This window comes from Pongo pygmaeus, chromosome 2 (assembly GCF_028885625.2).
Source record: "Pongo pygmaeus isolate AG05252 chromosome 2, NHGRI_mPonPyg2-v2.0_pri, whole genome shotgun sequence".
In the NCBI taxonomy this organism is placed as follows: domain Eukaryota; kingdom Metazoa; phylum Chordata; class Mammalia; order Primates; family Hominidae; genus Pongo; species Pongo pygmaeus.
This window is the reverse complement of record NC_085930.1, coordinates 138,642,282-138,663,963: the sequence shown is the minus strand read 5'-3', so window position 1 is coordinate 138,663,963 and position 21,682 is coordinate 138,642,282. Positions and strand designations below refer to the sequence as shown.

Below are 21,682 nucleotides of genomic sequence, written 5' to 3'. Positions count from 1 at the left end.
TCAAGAATGATACAACCTCAGCCTACAGTGGGTAGGACACATCCTCAACTTGGGGGGCAGCTCAAAGATTGATGCAACTTGGACACTTTGGAGGGGGAATGCCTCAGGGTGCTGGAATCTGTGGGAATTGAAAAGTACTTTTTGGAGAAGGGTTTCGTCTCCCGGGAATTCTAGAGGCCTGGGCAGGGCCCATCTGGAGGTGGAGAAAGGGAGTGGCTGCTGCTCAAGGCGTGTGCAGACCAACGAGCAATCAGAACTTTGAAGTATACAACCCAGTGCACCAGGCCAGGGAAGGAAGAAGGGTTTCAGGCAGCCACTCTGTCTAGGAATAAAGGCAACATATCTGGCAAGGTCCAACCAGGAACTTCAGCTCAGGGTTCAGAGCATAAAACCCAAACACACAGATAGGATCTTGGTAGAACTCCCAAAGCAGCAAGGGGCTCCCTTGAAGAGAAATGAGAGGTGCATGGAGATAGGAAAAAGAAGAGGAATGGTTAAGTCCTGGCCCACATTCTCTATGGGTCTATCTTAATATATTCCTAGATTTCTGGGACTTAATTTCCAAAGGGGCCATCCTACTGATATCTCCCCCACAGTACACAACATGCTGTGCACACACAGAGTAGGTGCTCAGAAACTTTGCGTTGTTGTTGCTCACTCATTTTTTTCTTTTTTTTTTTTTTTTCCTGAGACACAGTTGTGCTCTGTCGCCCAGGCTGGAGTGCAGTGGCACGATCTCGGCTCACTGCAACCTCCACCTCCCAGGTTCAAACGATTCTCATGCCTCTGCCTCCCTAGTGGCTGGGATTACAGGCGCCCACCACCACACCCGGCTAATTTTTGTATGTTTAGAAGAGAGGGGTTTCAACATGTTGGCCAGGCTGGTCTCAAACTCCTGACCTCAAGTGATCTGCCCACCAAGTGATCGGTCTCCCAGAGTTCTGGGATTACAGGTGTGAGCCACCATGCCCAGCCTCACTAAACATCTTCTTACAAGTGGACACTTTTGAAGGCTGCATCTTCCATCGTGTCATAAACACACCACAGGGACAGCACTGGGTCATTTGCTAGTGAACTACAATTTGGACAAACTGCTTAGATCTTCTTGGGAAATCTGAACCCTCATCTCAAGAGGCATCACAGGGTTGGTGATTCACATTAGCTCTCTAATCGGGAAGCCCAAGCAGGCTGAGGAAGGTGAATAAAGCCCCCAGCCCAGGGCCTGCCACACAGCAGGTACCAGTAACTGTTGGGGGCTCTTTACCTTCCCCATTCACAGGGCCTGGCTATCAGAGGCTGCAGGTGACACAAGTGGCACATCGCGTCACACAGCAGCCAAAGGAAGACCAACTCCTAAACCAGAACCCATTTCCACGCAGCCCCCAGCAATCGCCTGATCACAGTCCCCTCCGCCACTCTCCTTCTGGTCTCCGTTTCACTGCTTCTTATTTGGGCTCTCAGGACAAAGAAACAAAGTTTCAGCAGGACGATGGCCACGGAAGTCAGAATCCGCTAAGGAATGTACAACAACTCACCTACCAAATCTTAAAAAGGAAAAAAAAAAAGAAAAAAGAAAAAGAAGAAGAACCGATGTTTCAAGAGAAGCAGAAGGCTAAACACTCCCAAGAGTCAGGCGAACGCGAGGGAGTAAGTGAATCTTCCTACTGCTGCCTGACAGGTTGTCATCAGGAGCGGAGGAGGAACACACTCTGAGTGCACCCCGTAAGTGCACTCAGCACCAACTCAGGGAGCACCCACTTGCAGGGTCATCCAAATGCCAGCATTCACACCCTATTAATAGTGTCGAGCACTGGAATGAGGCCGATTGCGGGGGGGTGGGTCACTGCAGATAAGACATATAGGACTCGAGCTTCTAACCTTCAGCAGGCGATACAGAGTCAAAGGCACCCTCAAAATGGAGGGGTAGTGAGGCTCGAGGTAGGGGAGACATCTATGGGGCTATCTTACCTGCCTTGCCACCCTCCGTGCCTCCCAGTAGGGCTTGGAGTCTTCCACAGCTTTGCCAATTTTCTTCACCAGTTCGTCCAGTTTCACCGTTGCTTCAACCAGAACAGAGCGGAACTTCTGACGAGCATCCTGCAGCCAGGGGAAACCGAGGAAACACAGTTCTGGCTTAAGAAGGGATCTGCAAACACCTACTGGACATAGACAGAAACACCAACAAAGGACTTTACCCAACATACAGACCCCTAAAGTAGCACCTTTACAAGACGGTGTCTAGAGCAGCACCGCTGAAAACAGCTTCCTGCCACGGCGGAAACGTCCTGTGCTCTGCACAGTGCAGTGCGGCGGCCACCAGCCACGTGTAGCTACTGAGCACTTGGCCGGTGTGACTGAGGAAAGGAGTTTTTAGTTTATTTAATTTTAATCAGGCCGGGCGTAGTAGCTCACGCCTGTAATCCCAGCACTTTGGGAGGCCGAGGCAGGCCAATCACTTGAGGTCAGGAGTTGGAGACCAGCCTGGCCAACATGGCGAAACCCCATCTCTACTAAAAATACAAAAATTAGCCAGGCGTGGTGGCAGGCACCTGCAGTCCCAGCCACTCAGGAGGCTGGGGCACAAGAATCTCTTGAACCCAGGAGACAGAGCTTGTGGTGAGCCAAGATCATGCCACTGCACTCCAGCCTGGGTGACAGAGCACGACTCTGTCTCAAAAAAAAAAAAAAAAAAAATGCTTAGTGAGCAACAACAATGCAAAGTTTCTGAGCACCTACTGTGTATGTGCACAGCATGTTGTGCACTGTGGGGGAGATATCGGTAGGATGGACCCTTTGGAAATTAAGCCCGTCTCTACTAAAAATACAAAAATTAGCTTGGCATAGTGGGGGGCACCTGTAATCCCAGCTACTCAGGAGGCTGAGGCAGGACAATCATTTGAATCAGGAGGCAGAGGTTGCAGTGAGCCGAGATCGTGCCACTGCACTCCAGCCTGGGTGACAGAGTGAGACACTGTCTCAAAAAAAAAAATTCATTATATTTAAAATTTTTTAATTAACATGGCTAGCAACTACTACATTGCATAGCATGGTGTAGGTTAAAAAACTTTGTCCAGGACCTCTGGACAGCAAGTTGTCAAAGCTCAGGATTTTAATCAGAGACATGGATTCAACGCTGACTAAATCTCTCTCTGGGGAAGAATGTCCAGCCATCTCTGGCAGCTTCAGTCCAAATGATGCTGTCAATGTTAAACACTGAGTGCAAATTTATTTATTTATTTACCACATGCCAGACCTGGTGCTGGGCCTTGGGCGTGGCCCTGTCTCCAGGGCACTTACAGCCTGGCGGGTGAGGTAGTTATTACAGCCCATTCCAGAAAAGTCAGTGCCAGGGTGGGAATGGTCCAGGCGCCATGGAACTCAGCAGGGAAGAATGGCGCCAGACCATGTATTAGAGGGAGAGTCACAGCAAACTTCCAGAGGAGTACTATCTAAACAGAAGTCCAAAGCATGAATAGGAATTCGGGGGAGGGGAGGAAAATACTGAGTCCCAAGCAGGCGGCAGAGCCTGTGTCCCGATAAGAGGGGAATGGGAACAGCATGGTGTTTGCAAGAAACTGAAGGAGGCCGGAGGTCTGGAATGTGGAGAATGGCAAGAGATAAGGGTGGCCATCCATCCTGGCGACAGCAACTAGCAACTTGGACCTTGATAGGAGTTAGGAAGGCAAAGAAGGACTGTGCAAGGCTTAATCATGTTGTAAAAGTCAAGAAACCAGATCCAAGAGGTATAAGGAGAGAAAAAAAAAATTTAAATAAGTTAGTCCCAGGTCTAGGAGGACCTATTGGAAGGGATCAGGTGAGTGATTCAAACCCCACATCCCCTCTACCTCTCCCTCAGGCATCTGCCTGACAAAGCCACACCTAGGGGAAGGAGGGACACATGCATGAGTTTTTTAAAAAAACAAAAAAAAGGGAAATGGCAGCCAGGCACGGTGGCTCACGCCTGTAATCCCAGCACTTTGGGAGGCCGAGACAGGCGGATCACGAGGTCAGGAGATCAAGACCATCCCGGCTAACAAGGTGAAACCCCGTCTCTACTAAAAATACAAAAAAAATTAGCCAGGTGTGGTGGTGGGCACCTGTAGTCCCAGCTACTTGGGAGACTGAGGCAGGAGAATGGCGTGAGCCCGGGAGGCGGAGCTTGCAGTGAGCTGAGATCGCGCCACTGCACTCCAGCCTGGGAGACAGAGCGAGGCTCCGTCTCAAACAAACAAACAAAAAAAACTAGCTGGGCATGGTGGCGTGTGCCTATGGCCAGGGCGGAAAGATCGCTTAAGCCCAGAAGGTTGAGGCCGCAGTGAGCCGAGATCACACCACTGCACTCCAGCCTGGACGACAGACAGCCCTGTCTCAAAACAAAAACAAAAGAAAAGAAAGGGGAAGTGGATACTCCGAAAGAACAACACATGATCATGAGCTATGGGCCTGGAGACTCAACACCCACCTGCTGGTAAAACACATGTTTCATTGGCTAGAGGGGCCTGCCTCACAAGTAACTATCAGAAAAATTTTATGTTATTTTGAGACAGAGTCTCACTCTGTCACCCAGGCTGGAGTGCAGTGGCATGATCTCGGCTCACTGTAACCTCTGCCTCCTGGGTTCAAGCAATTCTCATGCCTCAGCCTCCCAAGTAGCAGGAACTACAGGTGTGCACCACCACGCCAAGCTAATTTTTTTTTTTCGTATTTTTAGTAGAGATGGCGTTTCACATGTTGTCCAGCCTGGTCTCAAACTCCTGCCCTCAAGTAATCTACCCGCCTAGGCCTCCCAAAGCGCTGGGATTACAGGTGTGAGCCACGGCACCCAGCCAAAATTTTATTTCTAAACATGCAATTGCAGGGGTCTCACGGGGGTAAAGGAGGCTCTGATCAGTTCTAATTCATTCTGTCATCCCAAGCTGTGGGCTTGCCAGATGGGTTTGAAAACGCCGCCGGCATTCCAAAATATGAGGATAAAAGCTTTACCTCCCATGGGAGCACCTCAGCTCCCAAGCCTGGATCCCACATCCAACACAGGCTTTGCCCCCTTTCCCCTGGTTCTGTGCCATCAACATCATCCTGATTTCCTCTGCCTTCTCCCTTATCAGACCAGGCTTAGGGTCATCCGCTGCAGCTTCTACAGGCAGAAAACAAGACTAGACTTGTTCTCCAGGGGAAGTGCCCAGTGAATAGAGAAGACCCACAGAGCTTCTACAGGACTTGGCTTCCAGTAAGAGGGAAGCAGCATGCTGTCAAAGCCCAGGATTTTAATCAGAAACACAGATTCACTGCTGACTAAAGCTCTTTCTGCAAGGCCCTAATCAGGGCCCTCTCTATGAACCATTTGTATTACCTATAAAATTATTACTTTTCATCCCATAGGGAGGGCTCTTAGAAGGAATCAAGGAGAATACAAATGTAAAACATTTAACAATTTCTGGGCACACAGTCAGTGCTCAATAAATGCATACAATTTTTCCTCCTGGTATAAAAAGAGACCCTGAGACCCTCTTAAAAACCATCCAGGGAGTTTCCCAGAGGCGAGGGCAGCTGACACGGTGGACATAATAACCTGTTACACTGTGCAGGCAGCCACTCTGCAAGATGCACTCGCATGTATGACCGCATCCGCATGGTCACCTCCCTGGTGGTGGGCAGTGCCAGTGCTGTCCACATTCATACCAGTGAGAAAACGGAGGGCCAGATCGGTTAGCGTGTGGCCTGCAGCTGGTCACATCATCCCCCAGGCCTACTCTGTTAAATGAGAATTGAGCCCCAAAGCAGTGGCCTATGGGCCAATAAGCTTAGTGCATTTGGCTGGTATGCTGTGTAGTAAATGTCAGGGAAAATTCACATTTAAAAAAAAAAATGAATTCTCAAATTTTTCATTTAAAGAAAAAAAATAGCTAGAAGTAGAGCAGAAGGTGCTCCCTTAGGCAGGGGTTACCCTCCTCTCCAGTCCCTATCACTCTGGTGCCTGAATCACTCATTCAGGTTCCCTGCCCAGCCGCTAAAGATATCTGATTTGCCAAGAGCTCTCTGGGGCACTGGTGAATACAACCCACCAACGCTGCCTTTGTGGAGAAAGAAGGATGGATACAGGGCACAGACTGACTGACTGCTATGTGGCAGGCACTACTGTCAGTGCTTTAACCCCACCAATTTGTGCAACCGCTAACAATCCTAACAGGTAGGTGCTATTGTTGTTATTCACATTTTATAAAGGAGGAAATAGAGGCAAGGAAAAGAAAGGTAACTTGCCCATGGTCACAGAGCTGGGAAATGGCAGAGCCAACAATTAAACTCAAGCAGTGCTAAGACTACTTACACACACTGAGCAACAGACACACGGCTGAGAAGGCCACCCAACCCAAGTCAGACATGAAGAAAGAGGATTCCACCAGACAGAGAAGGGGGACATTCGACCCTCCAGCACTGATGGGCTGGCCTGGTAGGGGCTGGAGTGAGGATGCCTCCTGGGCCATTATAAAGGCATCTGAACTCAATCCCATGAACAATGGGAGGCCATGGCACGGTGGGGAGAAGGGGAGATTATTTCTTGTTTCTTTCTTTGCAGAAGATTTTCTGGTGCTAGTTCATCACTGAAATTCTGTCTCCCTCTGCTATTCTCTATTTGCCATTTCTCTTCCTTTGGCCATAAATCACATCTCAAAATCAAACCTTTTAACCTAGTTCTATGTGGTGGGTTTTCTTCCCATAGGGTTACTTAAGTCTCAAGTAATTTATTTCCAATGCACCCTTTGTCAGAAATAATTAAAGAATGCATTCTACCACAAAAAGGAAACATAATCATAGTTTACCAGGTGGCTCAACTGTGACTAGCACTTACCTAGCTGCAATAAAAGTAATCAAATACTGACCACAATGGATTCTGCTGAGAAGACGGGAGATGGGCAAAGTACAGGACAGAGGGTGAAAAGAGACAAAACCTCATCTTCCATAGCAGGATGTCAACAGATAGTCACTCAAATGAAAAAGATCAAGAAGTCACACAATACATACTACTTGGTCATAGAAGTAAATACCTCCAACAGCTAAAATATATTACACTAATATAGTTAACTGTCTAGGGGAGAAAAAAACAGGGCTAGGGTGGGAGAATGGGATAGTATAGGGCTTTTTGTTTGATTTTGTGTTTTTGTTTTTTGGGGGTTTTTTGGCTTTTTGTTTTCACTTGATCTTAGCCAAAAGGCCGAGAATCGATGGGGTTTTTGTTTTCTTAAGAGACAGAGTCTTGCTATGATGCCCAGGCTGGAGTATGGTGGCTATTCACAGACATGATCATATCACACTGTGGCCTCAAACTCCTGGGCTCAAGGGATCCTCCTGCCCCTTCCAAGTAGCTGGGACTACAGGTGTACAACACCATGCCTGGTTTTTTGTTTTCAACTGTAAAATACCATAGATTTTTCTAAGCAGGGGCATGACCTGATCAAATTTAGGTTTTACAAAATTGTTACCTGGGTGCAGAGTATGTTAAAAGACTCCTCAGGTGATTCTGATGGGCAGGTTCAGGGCCCGCCAGTCTGACTTGATGCCCTTTTTGTGACTATCTGTATTAAGTGTGTGACCATCAAAGGGTATTAAACCCAGAAGACTTGATCTGACATCAGCGTTTCCTTCTATCATTGAGGCTGTGCTGCCAGGAATGACGCATGACTGGCTGACTTCCAACCACCAACAAGCCTATTCATCAAAGATGCACTGAAACCAAACACAAAGCCAGTCTTCCCCGCACCCCCTACCCCGCCCATAAGAAAAAGCCCACCCAGCTGTTACCATTCCACTGAGGATCACAGCTACTTGGGTAACAGTTCCCAAAAGTACTGAGGTATGAGAGGCCACAAACCAAAATCTTTCCTGTCTCCCCAGTGTTACAGCCCTAATATTCCTTGGTCCTCACCCCCACCTCTCAGTCCCTAGTGATGTGACAGGGCCTGGCCACAGTCATACTCCTAGCCACAGTGATTGTTCTATGAGCAGGGGCGATAGACATGACCCATCATAACCAATGAGACTTCATTTCAGGACCTTTCTGCAACAGTTAGAGGAACTTTCTTCCACTTGAGATGTTTAAGAGGATGGAATGAAAGCCTGCAGCAGACAGCAGCCATCTTGGCATCATGAGGAGAGAGCCTGACAGAGAAGAAAGAAGGGAAGGAGACCCCAGGAGGTCCCAGTGGCACTTTGAGCCTCTGGACCCAGCAACGCCTTACAGTCTACCCCTATACCCCTCTTCCCTGAGCCAAGACAGGCCCCCTTCCATCATCATCATTGCTTTCTATTTTGTTCAAGCTAGCTAGAATTGTATTGCTGTCACTTGTAGTTGAATTAAGCCTTTAACGTGCGACTGAAAGATACACTTTATGGAAGTCATATCAGCATAGGACGGCAAGGGCCAACCCATATTCTGTAGCATGGCAAAGCACTGTAATTAAATACAGGTAACTGCTGGAGGGCTTCTGCCCCTGACAATAAAGCCATGTGTATAAGGAGCAGAGTTTGTGGAATTTAGTTCAACCTAGCTTTTATAAAGCATTTCTTTAAATACATCTTAAAACCACCTTGCCACAATTGAACTTGGACTTTCTGTCTTGTTTCATAAAGAAAAGACTTGACCGTGATTCTTTGTCTCCTACAATTACAAGCAAATGTGTTTTCCAAGATCAGAGTGGGGGTGGCTTCGGGAATGTCCAGGGAGGAGAGTAAGCTGACGGCTTTCCCTGCAGGAAATGAGCCATGGAGGGGAGTGGCTCAAAAGTACAAACTTATCTGAGAGAGTGAGCAGATCTTCCCCCAGTCAAGAAAAAGAATCCGTTTACCATCCCAGGGCTGTTTACCAGGGTAGTTTTTAGATCAGCACTTGAAAGAGTTCTCAAACAGTTCCCTCTGCTTGGAGGAGGCCTCAGCTCTTCAAATCTGAAAATTGTGTTTCATCCATTAGGTGACTCAGACTGAAGGTAATTTATTCAAGCAAAGAATTGCTGGGGGTGGTAGAGTCTCCCTGTTTGACTGTGTCAGTGTGTCAGACAAACAGCCTGTGTCAGATAAGAGCTCAAGCTAAACCACACCAGCCAGCACCAGTATACAATGGAAGCAGCATGCAGGTTGAACATGCAGCACAGAGGATGAGTCCCTGTTTTCTGGCCAGTCGCTCACCTGCTCACCTCAATTACCTTGCCTGGAAACTGAGAATCGTGGCTTTTCCTCTTCACAGGTGTCCGCAGAATTAAGTGAGATAAAGATGCGATGGTGATGTTCTAAAAATAACTGTCCTACATGTTAAAGATGACACCATACTTCAAAAGATCCTTACTAATGCCATTTACAAGTATACCACTTTCAGTTGGCAGAAAGGTTTCGCAGGCATTATCTGAGACACACAACAACCCTGTAAAACAGGCTCAGCCAGAATTTCCAACCCGAGTTTACAGATAAGAAAACTGGAGGCCAGGTGCGGTGGCTCACTCCTGTAATCCTAGCACTTTGGGAGGCTGCAGGCAGATCACCTAAGGTCAGGAGTTCGAGACCAGCCTGGCCAACATGGCAAAACCCCATCTCTACTAAAAACACAAAAATTAGTCGGGCATGGTAGGTGCCTGTAATCCCGGCTACTCAGGAGGCTGAGGCAGGAGAACAGCTTGAACCCAGGAGGGGGAGGTTGCAGTGAGCTGAGATCACGCTACTGTACTCTAGCCTGGGTGACAGACACTCTGTCTCAAAAAAACAAAAACAAAAGAAAACTGGAGCCTTGGAGTTCCAGGTGACCTAATCTCTTTGCATAAGGTCACAGGACTATCAAGTGTCAAGTGTTAGATGAAAGCAGACATCTTCAGTATTTTTTGTTTTTTGTTTTTTGAGACAGGATCTCTCTCTGTTACCCAAGCTGGATGCAGTGTCGCAATCATGGCTCACTGCAGCCTCCACCTCCTGGGCTCAAGCAATGCCCCTACCTCAGCCTCCCAAGTAGCTGGGACTACAGGCATGTACGACCACACCCGGCTAATTTTTAAATTTTTTTGTAGAGATGAGGTCTGTGTTGTCCAGGCTGGTCTCAAACTCCTGGGCTCAAGTGATTCTACTGCCTCGGCCTCCCAAACTGTTGTGATTACAGGCGTGAGCCACTGCAACCAGCCATCTTCAGTCTTCTAGTCCAGTGTGCCAGTCACTTCACCAGTGGTTCTCAGAGTGTGGTCTGGCGAAACCACTGGTGGGGGTGGGGGTGGGGCACCTGGAAACCTTTTCAAGGAGTCTGCAAGATGGAAGTCATTTTCATTAATAAAGACCTGCCATTTTCACTGTCATTCTGAGTGTTCAGTAGAGTTTTCCAGAAGCTACCTGACAGGTGACAAGGCAAGAAATGACATGAAATGCAGAAGTAGGTGAGAGAATCCAGCTCTTCTATTAAGCCAGACATTAAAGAGACTTGCGAAAACATGTAAAACAATTACTCTTTCGTTGAATTTTTTGTTTGGAAAATAGTCCTTTTTTATAAAATATATTATTTTTGTTAACATGTAATAGACTGTCATTTTAATGAATATAGACCTTTGAAATAAATGTCTTTTGATTTTTATATGGCAAATATTAATATCATGCACAAAAACGAAGCTCTCTGGGGTACTCAATGATTACCAAGAACGTGAAGGGGGACCTGCAGCCAAAAAGTTTCCAGTGTGCTGCATGGCACCTGCCCTCAGGCCTGCTCTACATAGACCCCTCTTGAACCAAAGACAAGAGTGTACTTTCAATAAGAATGAAGCAGTTGTTCCTTCTCAGATCTTTTTTAAATGCTTCTGATTTTGTCAGGGAGAAAGACTCCATTTGGTACCACAATGTCTTCAGCACCTGTATACATTTGCTAATCTCTTTCTTAAAGAAAAGGGAAGCTAATCCAGGCTCAGAGCCTTCCATAAAGAGGGGAATCTGCTAGAATTTGATAAGGAAAACAATCCACCAGAAACAACATAACATTACTCTGAAAGTCATAAGCTGTACCCTGACAAGGTGGGCACCTCCTATGTATATATTATTCTTTAAAAAACCGCCTGCTTAAAAAATGTATTTTCCTTTGATGGTTTTCCATTTATAGTAAGGATATTTCCTTTACAAACTGAAGTAAGGCTGGGCGCGGTGGCTCACGCCTGTAATCCCAGCACTTTGGGAGGCCAAGGTGGGTGGATCACCTGAGGTCAGGAGTTTAAGACCAGGCTGGTCAACATGGTGAAACCCAGTCTCTACTAAAAAATACAAACCAAAAAAAAATAGCCAGGCATGGTGGTGGGCACCTGTAATCCCAGCTACTCTTGAGGCTGAAGTAGGAGAATCATTTGAACCTGGGAGGCAGAGGTTGCAGTGAGCCGAAATCATGTCATTGCACTCCAGCCTGGGCAACAAGAGCGAAACTCCATCTCAAAAAAAAAAAAAAAAAAAACTGAAGTAAAAATATGAACCAATTTAAAAGACAACATGGAATAAACAGCACATGCAGCCCTAGGATATGGCAAAAATGATGGCAGCAGCAGCAGAATAACTGGAGTTAGGGAAATCCAGCCCTAGAATGATGGGAAAGTCTCCATTAGCAGGAACATACTAGAATTCTATGATAAAAGGCACTATGAAAACATCCTGACTTACTGGCCAGTGGTAAAGGTACCTGAAATGTTCCATTCACTATCACTTTTAATGGCAAAAACCACAATTACTTTTGCACCAACCTAATACAAATCATGCTTTCTTTTCACCCATCCAATCTATTCTCTAAGAGCACTTGTGGCAGCTACTAGAACATACAAAGAAACCACTTTAAATAGCGCTTGGGTGAACAAGGAGCAAGTGCTCTCCAGTGCTGGCTGATGGAACTTCTGTGATGATGACATGTGCTACATCTGTGCCATCCAACACAGAAGCCACAGCCACCTGTGGCCAAGCAAACACTTGAAATGTGGTTGGTACAACTGAGTTTTGTATTTTACTTAACTTCAAGGGGCCAGGCACGGTGGCTTACACCTGTAATCCCAGCACTTTGGGAGGCCACGGAGGGAGGATATCCTGAGTCCAAGAGTTTGAGACCAGGCTGGGCAACATAACGAAACCCCATCTCTACCAAAAATACAAGAATTAACCTGGTGTGGCAGTGTATGCCTATAGTCCCAACTACACGGGAGGCTGAGGCAGGGGGATTGCTTGAGCCCAGGTGGTCAAGGCTGCAGTGAGCCAGGATCGTGCCACTGCACTCCAGCCTGGGTGACAGAGTGAGACACTGTCTCAAAAAATTAAAACTTAATTAACTTAGTGATTTTTTTTTTTTTAATTGTTTTTTGGGATGGAGTCTCACTCTGTCGCCAGGGCTGGAGTGTAGTGGCGCGATCTCGGCTCACTGCAACCTCTGCCTCCCAGGTTCAACAGACTTAATGATAATTTAAATAGCTGCGTGTGGCTAGTGGCTGCTCTACTGCACAGCACAGGCCTAGCCCTAGACCCTTCTCTGCTTTGAGAGATCCTGCCATGCTTTTTGGGGGCCTCAGGATACCTTCCCTCCTGCCTCTGTCTGGTTTTTCTTCTTAGTCCCAGCTCCCGCTGGGAGGGGCTTTCATAGCCCTGAGGGCCAGAGCAAGCTGATTCTACCTTAAGAATTCTGCAGCAAAGATAGAATCACAAAGACTGCACCAGGGCAGAGTGGGGGACCAAGGGAGCCAAACCAGAAAGGCCGAGGCAGGAGGGTGTAGGAGCCAGGAAGAAGCAGAGGTAGAGAGCAGGGGTATGGATGAAGACCACCAGGGAGCTGGAGCCAGCCACAACACTCCTGCTCATGGCATAGGCCCAATTCCACAGCAGTTGGTGTCATCCAACTAGAAGACCCAGGTGAAACAGCCCCAAGGTGACAAATACAAATGGAAAGGAATGGAATAGGAAGAACATACTAGGATCTTCAAGTTGGGGAGAACTTCAAGATCACTGCTGGAAACCAGGGACCTAATTCCCCTTCCCCTGAGTCCTTTTCTTTTCTCATCTCAGGCCCTGACCGACTTCAGGAGTAGGGGCCCCTCAGAGTGTCGGCCAGACCTGCTACTTTCTTCTGTGAGGACTTGCCACCGTGTTTCCAAAACAAGACTCCCTCTCTCAGGAGTCAGGACAGAGGAAACCAGAGGAGGGAGAGACAGACAAAAACAGAGGTGAGAGACAGAAAAAAAGCAAATGTGGAGAGAACCATGAGGTGGCATGGGAGGGGCAGTGAGGGATGGCCTGGGCTCCTGATTCTAATCCTGTGACAACACAGTCATATGATGTATCAATCAAACAAGACACTTTCGAGAATAAGGAGAGGCACTATTAATAACTGTGCTGGGACCACAGGCATCCACCAAGACTGCCAGGGCCAACTGAGACATGTGGTTTCCCTACGCATCAGAGCCAGTGACACTTCCCCTCCCTTGAGTTCCATGAGACTCCTACAGCCTTTCAGAAAATCCTCCCTTTAATGTAAGCTATTTGAGTGGGTTGTGGGACAAAATGCAGGATAGTCTAATCCCAGCTTGGGCATCGCGCAGCTCCAGACCCTCTGGGCAAGCCCTGTGCACTCAACAGCTTTTAGGCCAGATCCTATTTCTTCACTCCAACCCTTTGCAAGGCATCACACTGCCTGTCCTTATCTGAACCACCAAGAGGTTCCTTTCACTAAGAGGACAGAGACGAAGTAAGAAAATATAGGGGTCATCATGGTTTTCTCCTTCAAGTTTCCCTCCTCTGAGGTTAACAAGGGTCTTGGACCCTTTTAAGGCCTAAGTAGAACTAATTCCCTCCTAGACAGAAAGGTTCTGGTTTAGAACTCTGATCTATGAAGTGTTTCCAAACAAGCAGGTGAGCACCCAGTTCCACCTCCTAGAACATCGCAGCCCTCCTTTCAATCCTTGGCCTGTGTCAAGATTCCATAAGCAAAGGGAAGTGCTGCTATTTGGAGGCTGAGTTAAGGCAAAAGGCTCTTTAACTTTTTAGTTTAAAATAATTTCAAACTTGGGAAAAATGAGGGTAAGATGCAGACACCATGCCCCTTTACCCTGAAATATTTTGGGTGCATATTTCCTAAAGATGAGGCCATCCACTTATATAACCAGAGTACAATAATCAAATTCAGAAAATTAACATTGGTACAATGCTATTAATCTGGCCTACAACTTTCTCCAAATTGCATCAATTGTCCCACTCATTTCTTTTATAATAAAGGGCAAAAATTGTTTTCCTGGTCCAAGATCCAATCTAAGAGTCACACTTGGCATTTTGTTATCTAACATTCTTTCATCTGGAACTTTGTCTTTGTCTTTCATAGCCTCAATTTTTAAACAATATGAGCCAGTTATTTTGTAGAATGTCATTTGGAAAAGACTCGCTTTTTTTTTTTTTTTTTGAGACGGAGTCTCGCTTTGTCACCCAGGCTGGAGTACAGTGGCACAATCTTGGCTCACTGCAACCTCCGCCTCCCGGGTTCAAGTGATTCTTCTGCCTCAGCCTCCTGAGTAGCTGGGATTACAGGCACCCACCACCACACCCAGCTAATTTTTGTATTTTTAGTAGAGACAGGGTTTCACCATGTTGGTCAGGCTGGTCTCGAACTCCTGACCTCGTGATCCGCTGGCCTCGGCCTCCCAAAGTGCTGGGATTACAGGTGTGAACCACATGCCCGGCCAAGACTCGCTTTCAGTTCATCTTTTTTGTTGTTACATAGGCACCAGAATGGAACTGAACCAATTACAAAAAAACGTTTAAAATATCCCAAGGTAGATTCTTTTGTAGTTCGTAAGTGTGATGACTGGGTATTCACGTGCATGTGTGAGATATGCCATCCTCGAATTTTTTTATGATATGATGTGGGCACATTACTCATCTGCTATGAAATGGAAAAAAAAAAAAAAAGCCCAAGATACAAAGCACCACGAACAAAAGAAAAACCTCATGAGCCCTTTAAACCTGCGAGCAAGCACCGGGGTCAGTCCTACAAGGCCCGAGAGGATGGACTGAAGTTACTTAACAACGCTGCATGCACATAAGCGAGAACGTGCTCATGCACACAGCTAGAAAGACTGGTGGGACCCAGTGCTTTTTCATTTATGGCTAAACACATGTTCTTAAATCCACAGGATTCTTTGTGTAAGAGGATATAGAAATGCTGAAACAGCCGTGTTTTACTGAATTCAACCACAAAAGCACTATTTCCATGTTTACACCAGGAGGCTTCACATATTTCCTCAACTGCAAGACCTACGATTTTTTTCAAAAATTCACACTCATTAGATTTCAGACAGATTACACCACTGATGTGCATGTTTATTGGGGCTGATGTTTCAACCACCACCCAAGCTGTTATGAAATATAAGGTCTACTTTATAATTAGCACAAGTCTTAGAATCAGGGCAATATGGTGAGTTCATGGCCCAGCCTCAGAAAGCTCTAGAGATCAGTTAGTGTAGCATGCACAGGAATCACACATCCACCCACCACAGCATTCCAGGCAGGCTGGCTGGCTGACTTCTGCTGGCTTTTGGATAACCTCCCTCCTGCCTTCAGCTAATCAAAATGTTAAGAAAGGAGAGCACAGGATGCAAAAGAGCCAAAGTCATAGTCGATGGCTGTAACTTCAGACACACAGGAGAAATGACCAGAAGGAACAACTAAAAACATCATTTCATCGGAATAGAACTAGGGGTGCGGGGGAGTGAGGTAGAGGACTTTCATTTTTCATTATAACTTATCAGGGGCTCTTTTAAAAAAAACTATATCCAAGTATTGTTTCAACAAAAATAAAATTTTAAGTCTATTACAGCATAGATTGACTACAGAGCTTTTGTATTTCCCCAACTGTCAAGACCAAAGGTGGTTCAAAATTTATTCAACATGTGGCTAGATCAGAATGCAGACCCCAGTCAAACAATATCAGGGCTGGAAAAAAGTTTGCCCATCTTTTAGTTTAGATGCTCCCATTTCACTGATGAAGTGACTGAAATCTCAGGAGATAAAAGATCCTCTCCCAAGGATCTATATACCTGATTAACATCAGGGCAAAGATTGAAAACCTGGTCCCCTAAGTCCTAGACAGCATTCTTTCATCTAAGCAGCCTCAGTGGGGGTCTCAGAATATGCATCTGCTATGCCTCCAAACACAAACTATTTAAGGGTATGGGCTCCAGCCTCAGATTCCTGGATTCATTATACATCCTGGCTCCACCACTCCTTCGCTGTGTGACCTGAGAGAATTGACTTATTCACTCAGTGCCTCCCTTTCTCATCAACATTCTGAAGGACTGTTGTGAGAATGAATAGGATAAACTATAGAAGCCACTTAGCACAAAACTTGGCATATAATAACCTTTCACAAAATAGTGGTTATTTTTACTTAGGTGCCATTATTTAATAAATGGCTAAGGGGCTGGAGGAGGAAAGGATCAACATTTGTTGGACATATATGTCAGGTACCATGCCAGACACTTTACAAACATCACCATATTTAACCCTTAACAGCCCTGGTAAGATAGGTATTGCCCTTCACAATTTAGAAGGAAATTAAACCCAGATAAGCTGATATAACTTACCAAGACTGTACAGCACATTAAGAGGCAGAGAGAGATTTCAAATCCAGCTCTGAGCTCCAAAGCCCACACTTTCCACCATCACATGCTATGTAGCTATGTAGTTTAGTTTCTGTCAGCTCCAAAAAAAAAGCTTTCCTTTTTTTTTTTTTTTTTGTTTTTGTTTTTTTTTAAGACAAGAGTCTCGCTTTGTCATCCAGGCTGGAGCACAGCGGCATGACCTTGGCTCACTACAACCTCCACCTCCCAGGTTCAAACGATTCTTGTGCCTCAGCCTCCCAAGTAGCTGGGATTACAGGCATGCACTACAATACCTGGCTACTACTTTTTCTTTTTTGTATTTTAGTAGAGATAGGGTTTCGCCATGTTAGCTAAGCTGGTCCCAAATTCCTGGCCTCAAGCGATCTGCTGCCTCGGCCTCCCAAACTACTGGGATTACGGGTGTGAGCCACTGCGCCCAGCCTCCTATGCTTTTTTTGACCCTAAGTTTCATAACATTGAAGTATGGTTTTAACAAGTTCCAAGTGGGGAAGCAGATTTAATTTCTATCAAATAAATGCAATACCGGGACTCTCTTTCCCCAGAGAAGACCCAGAAAAACCAGTGGCAGGGAAAGAAAATAGCACATCTATCTGGAATAGCCCAAGGGGCTTTAGAACCCTACCACCCTGAATTATAAAGCAACAGTCTAATTATTGTAGTACCTCTGGCTCTAGGCTCCACTAATTTTTTCTAATAGGCATTGAAGCCATGCCATAATTTTTTCTCAGACAAAATTTTGAAGAAATGGGCAAAGTGGCAAAGAATTCCCTATGACAAGGCCCACAGCATTGCTAAAAACTGTCCATCTTGCCTTTATCGTTGCTGGTTTATTTAAGGTCACTGGGAATACTAACCAAAGTCCTTGCTTTGCTGGCTGGTTAACCATTAAAGCACCTCAAGAAGACACTGAAACACGGTTGTTTGTGAAGTCTCTCCACAGAAAGGAAGAGAGGAAAGGAAGAAAGTATATGTCCTACGGGCCTCAAAATAAGCCACTGTCTCTACATCACCATGAGGGTGGCAATTTTCAAATATGGCCTACAATTCTTTGGCACTGCCCCAGGATCAAGAAGAATTAGAATCCAGGTGGGCTCATGACTGCTTGGACCAACAGATTATAATAGAAGAGCTGCTCTGAAGGTTTCAAGGCTCAGTCAGAAAAAGCCAGGAAGCTTCCACCTGGTCATCTTAGGACACTCACTCTGGAAGGAGCCAGAAACCAAAAGGAAGCAAAAGTACCACACTAGAAAGGTCACACGTAGGCACTCTGGTTGCAACTCCAGCTGAGCTCCCAGCATAAGCTTTCAGAGCCAGCATCCTCTGTCAGACACAAGAGTAGGCCATCTCTGATGTCCAACCAAGCCCTCAACGACTACAACCAGGCTGACATCTGACTGCATAAAACTCCTCAAGCAAGGACCGTCCTGCTGAGCCCTCTCAAAACCCTCTCCAAATTCCTGACCCACAAATCATAGGCAAAACAGAACAGTTGTTTTAAGCTATCAAGGCTTGGGATAATTTGTTAGGGAGAAACAGTAACCAGAACAATGAAGAAGAAAAACACCCCCTTTCTTCTTCCAATAAAGCCAAAAATCAAGTAAGAGAACATTAAATCTGTGGGCTTCAAATCTAGCAAAACGAAGCTAAATCCTTTTGCATGCTGGAAACAAAAGGGTGTGGTGAATGAAGACAACCAAATCCCATTCATCATGCTTTGGTTGGGTTTAATGCCAAACAATAAAAGATTTATATTAAGAGGGCTGGGCTGCAGTTATAATAAACAGCGGATATTCCTCTCATTGTCTCCCTGAAAGCAGTTTCTTTCTGTCAGAGCAAACGTTAACATCTCTTAGATAATCCAGCAAAACACAGCAAAGGAAAAAAAAAATCAGGCAAGAATAGAACAAAATTTTTTCCATCTTCCTTTAAGGAAATGAAAGGGGCTGACTTGCTGAGCTCTCCAAGAGCTGCTTTGCAAATTCTGTGATACTCTTGGTTAAAATGCACTACAAAAAAGCAGTATAGTCTTTAATGTTGGAAACATCTACGTGGCAATCGGCAGACTAAGTAACTCTCAAAGAGAAGGGCTGGGCGAAGTTACCTGGGCTGCCTGCCAAAGGATGAGGTTCAATAGATGTTTAATTCATCCAGCCAAAACACACACACACACACACACACACACACACACACACACACCACTACATTAAAGTCCCTACAACAAATGCTGACAAAGAAAAATAACAGCTCAAAATTAAAAGGCTACAGTCCACAGGGACCACATCTCTGTCAATTTAGGAATTTGAAGATTCTCATTAACCACAGGGATAGCAATGAATCCATCAACCCCTATAGCCTGTCTTCTTTTGAGATGACACCTCAGAGTCAGAGGGTAGGCACCTTGAATACAGCTGGGGATACAGTCACATGATTTGTAGGAAAGTCAGCGTGTACTGTAATAGCAAGCGCTTATGATCCTGCCATGGGTTTCAGCTGAGGGGCCAGGAAAGTTTGTGTATTATCTTGTTGATATTTGTAGCTTAAAAGGAAGACATGCCTAGTTCTTTTTGAGGCAATACAGTCCATGTCAATATTAGATAGCTATTTCTATGTTCTAGCCAATGGCCAGAACATGTTTTGGCCACTAATAGCATTTTGCTAATGTGGTTACCATGAATGAAGTTGTGCAAGAACCTATACGTGCCCACATTTATCCGTTTAGAAATGATGCTAACAGTCAAATACATAGAGTAACTAAGTTTGAATATCTAAATATTCTTAATATTTGGAATGTTTTCCATTATATCTTGATTTATTGTATTTTCTAAATAAGCATATATATGACAGTTTCTTGGCTGTAGAAGATCCTCAAGTGCCTTTATAGCACTTTTCATGCTTCCATGAATTACAACTACAGTAGCTTAACAATACACTAATTCATCAAGCAAACCCACAAAATCAGGTTTTATCTACAATTAAGGCAGGAACAACCAATCCAAAGTTTTTCCCATCAGCCTTCACAGTTCCTAAAATTCCTTCCAGAGAAATTCATTTATTTGGCTTACAAAGACTTTTTTTTTTTTTTTTTAACAACAGACTTCATTCCCCACCCCCATCCCATGAAATTATAACATATGGTCATTGTAAATATTTCAGAAAACACCAAGAAATGAAAACTAAAAATCACCAGCATCCTCAGCAGCTAGCAACAACAACTGGTAACATCTGAGGGTACATTTTTCTAGAGCCAGGCTTCTCAAACAATGTGGTGATGGATCTTCCCCCATCCAATCCACCGTAAATCAATATTTCTGCAGAATAAAAACAAACTAGGAAAGTAAAATGCCACCTGGATGTCACAACATCAAATTGCCAAAAAAAAAAAAAAAATTCTAAAGTCTTACTCTCAATTTCTGTATTTACTACACCATAATTGGTAACAAGCAGTTCACATTCTTTGGCCCACACAAGAATAACTATGTTAGGGCCGGGCGCGGTGGCTCACGCCTATAATCCCAGCACTTTGGGAGGCCAAGGCAGGCAGATCATTTGAGGTCGGGAGTTCGAGATCAGCTTGACCTACATAGTAAAACCCCGTCTCTACTAAAATACAAAAATTAGCCAGGCATGGTGGTGGACTCCTGTAATCCAGCTACTTGGGAGGGTGAGGCAGAAAAATCACTTAAACCTGGGAGGCGGAGGTTTCAATGAGCCAAGATCATGCCACTGCAGTCCAGCCTGGGCAACACAGTGAGACTCCATCTCAAAAAAAATAATAATAATAATAACTATGTTAGGCCTGTCTTCTCATATGCATATATTCTTTTACTATATATATGGTTTTATATATGCTCTATGTAGTTTTATATATATTTTATGTATAGTTTTTTTCCCCCCCACTAAGTAGACCATGGCCATTTGTCCATATCCACACATCATCTTTTTTTTAAAGTGAAAGGCCACTCTTAAAATGCTAACGCCCCCAAGCAAGGCAGAATCTTACATGTTCATGAGCCAACATGTGCCTAAGTGGACAGGTTCTGGGGAGGGAAAGGAGAATACAAGGTTGTGTTTTACCAGTGTCACAACTGTCCTCACAGTCAGTCTGTCCAAGAACAGACTGGGAGGCCGGGTGTGGTGGCTCATGCCTGTAATCCCAACACTTTGGGATCACCTGAGATCAGGAGTTTGAGACCAACCTGGCCAACATGGCGAAACCCCGTCTCTACTAAAAATACAAAAATTAGCCAGGCGTGGTGGCACACTCCTGTAGTCCCAGCCACTTGGGAGACTGAGGTGGGAGGATCACTTGAGCCCAGGAGTTCAAGGCTCCAGTGAGCTATGATTGTGCCACTGCACCCTACCCTGGGCAACAGAGACCAACACTATCTCAGGAAAAAACAAAAACAAAGCGGGAGGCCAGGCGCCGTAGCTCACGCCTGTAATACCAGCACTTTGGGAGGCTGCAGTAGGCGAATCATTTGAGGTCAGGAGTTGACCAGCCTGGCCAACATGGCAAAACCCCGTCTCTACCAAGAACACAAAAATTAGCCGGGTGTGGTGGCACATGCCTGTAATCCCAGCTACTCAGGAGGCTAAGGCACGAAAATCACTTGAACCTGGGAGGCAGTGGTTGCAGTGAACAGAGATCACATCATTGCACTCCAGTTTTTGAGACTCTGTCTCAAATAAATAAATAAATAAATAAATAAAGCAGGGCTCACTCAGGGAAACTAATTTTCACATCACAGGAGACAGGCCACAGCGCAACGCCCTGCTGATCCAGTGACTACAAAGTCCATCCCGCTGTAATCCTGGCCTGTACGAGCCCTCCCTCTGACCCCTTTCCCAGTGCCAATCTGACAAAGAAAGGTCATGGCAGGACCTGGGGGAAGAGAACAACAGAGCCACTGCCAGGCCCCATGGCCAGTTTGGCCCCAGTGGACATCTCATTGGAACCTTCTCTGCTTGCAGCGCCCAGCGGGTCTCAGCCCTCCCTGCCAGCCAAGCACACAGGGGGCCCTCTTGTCCACTCAGGCTGGGCA

At 45.6% G+C, this 21,682-nt stretch overlaps 1 protein-coding gene and 1 non-coding gene across 3 annotated transcripts in view; one reads left to right on the top strand and one right to left on the bottom strand.

Annotated features, from left to right (window-relative positions):
* The window catches only part of SH3BP5 (SH3 domain binding protein 5), a 78,255-nt gene that overhangs the window by 47,207 nt on the left and 9,366 nt on the right, over window positions 1-21,682 (bottom strand). Inside the window, exon 3 of one of the 2 annotated variants that reach the window (XM_054483236.2) lies at window positions 1,969-2,097. The exons of the other annotated variant lie outside the window; for it this stretch is intronic. Within the exon in view, the coding sequence (XP_054339211.1) occupies window positions 1,969-2,097 (129 nt within the window). The remainder of the gene's footprint in view (window positions 1-1,968; window positions 2,098-21,682) is intronic. 2 annotated transcript variants of the gene reach the window in all.
* On the top strand, window positions 14,797-14,905 carry LOC129034459 (small nucleolar RNA U13). The gene has a single exon (XR_008501933.1). It is a non-coding gene; the product is annotated as a small nucleolar RNA U13 (small nucleolar RNA).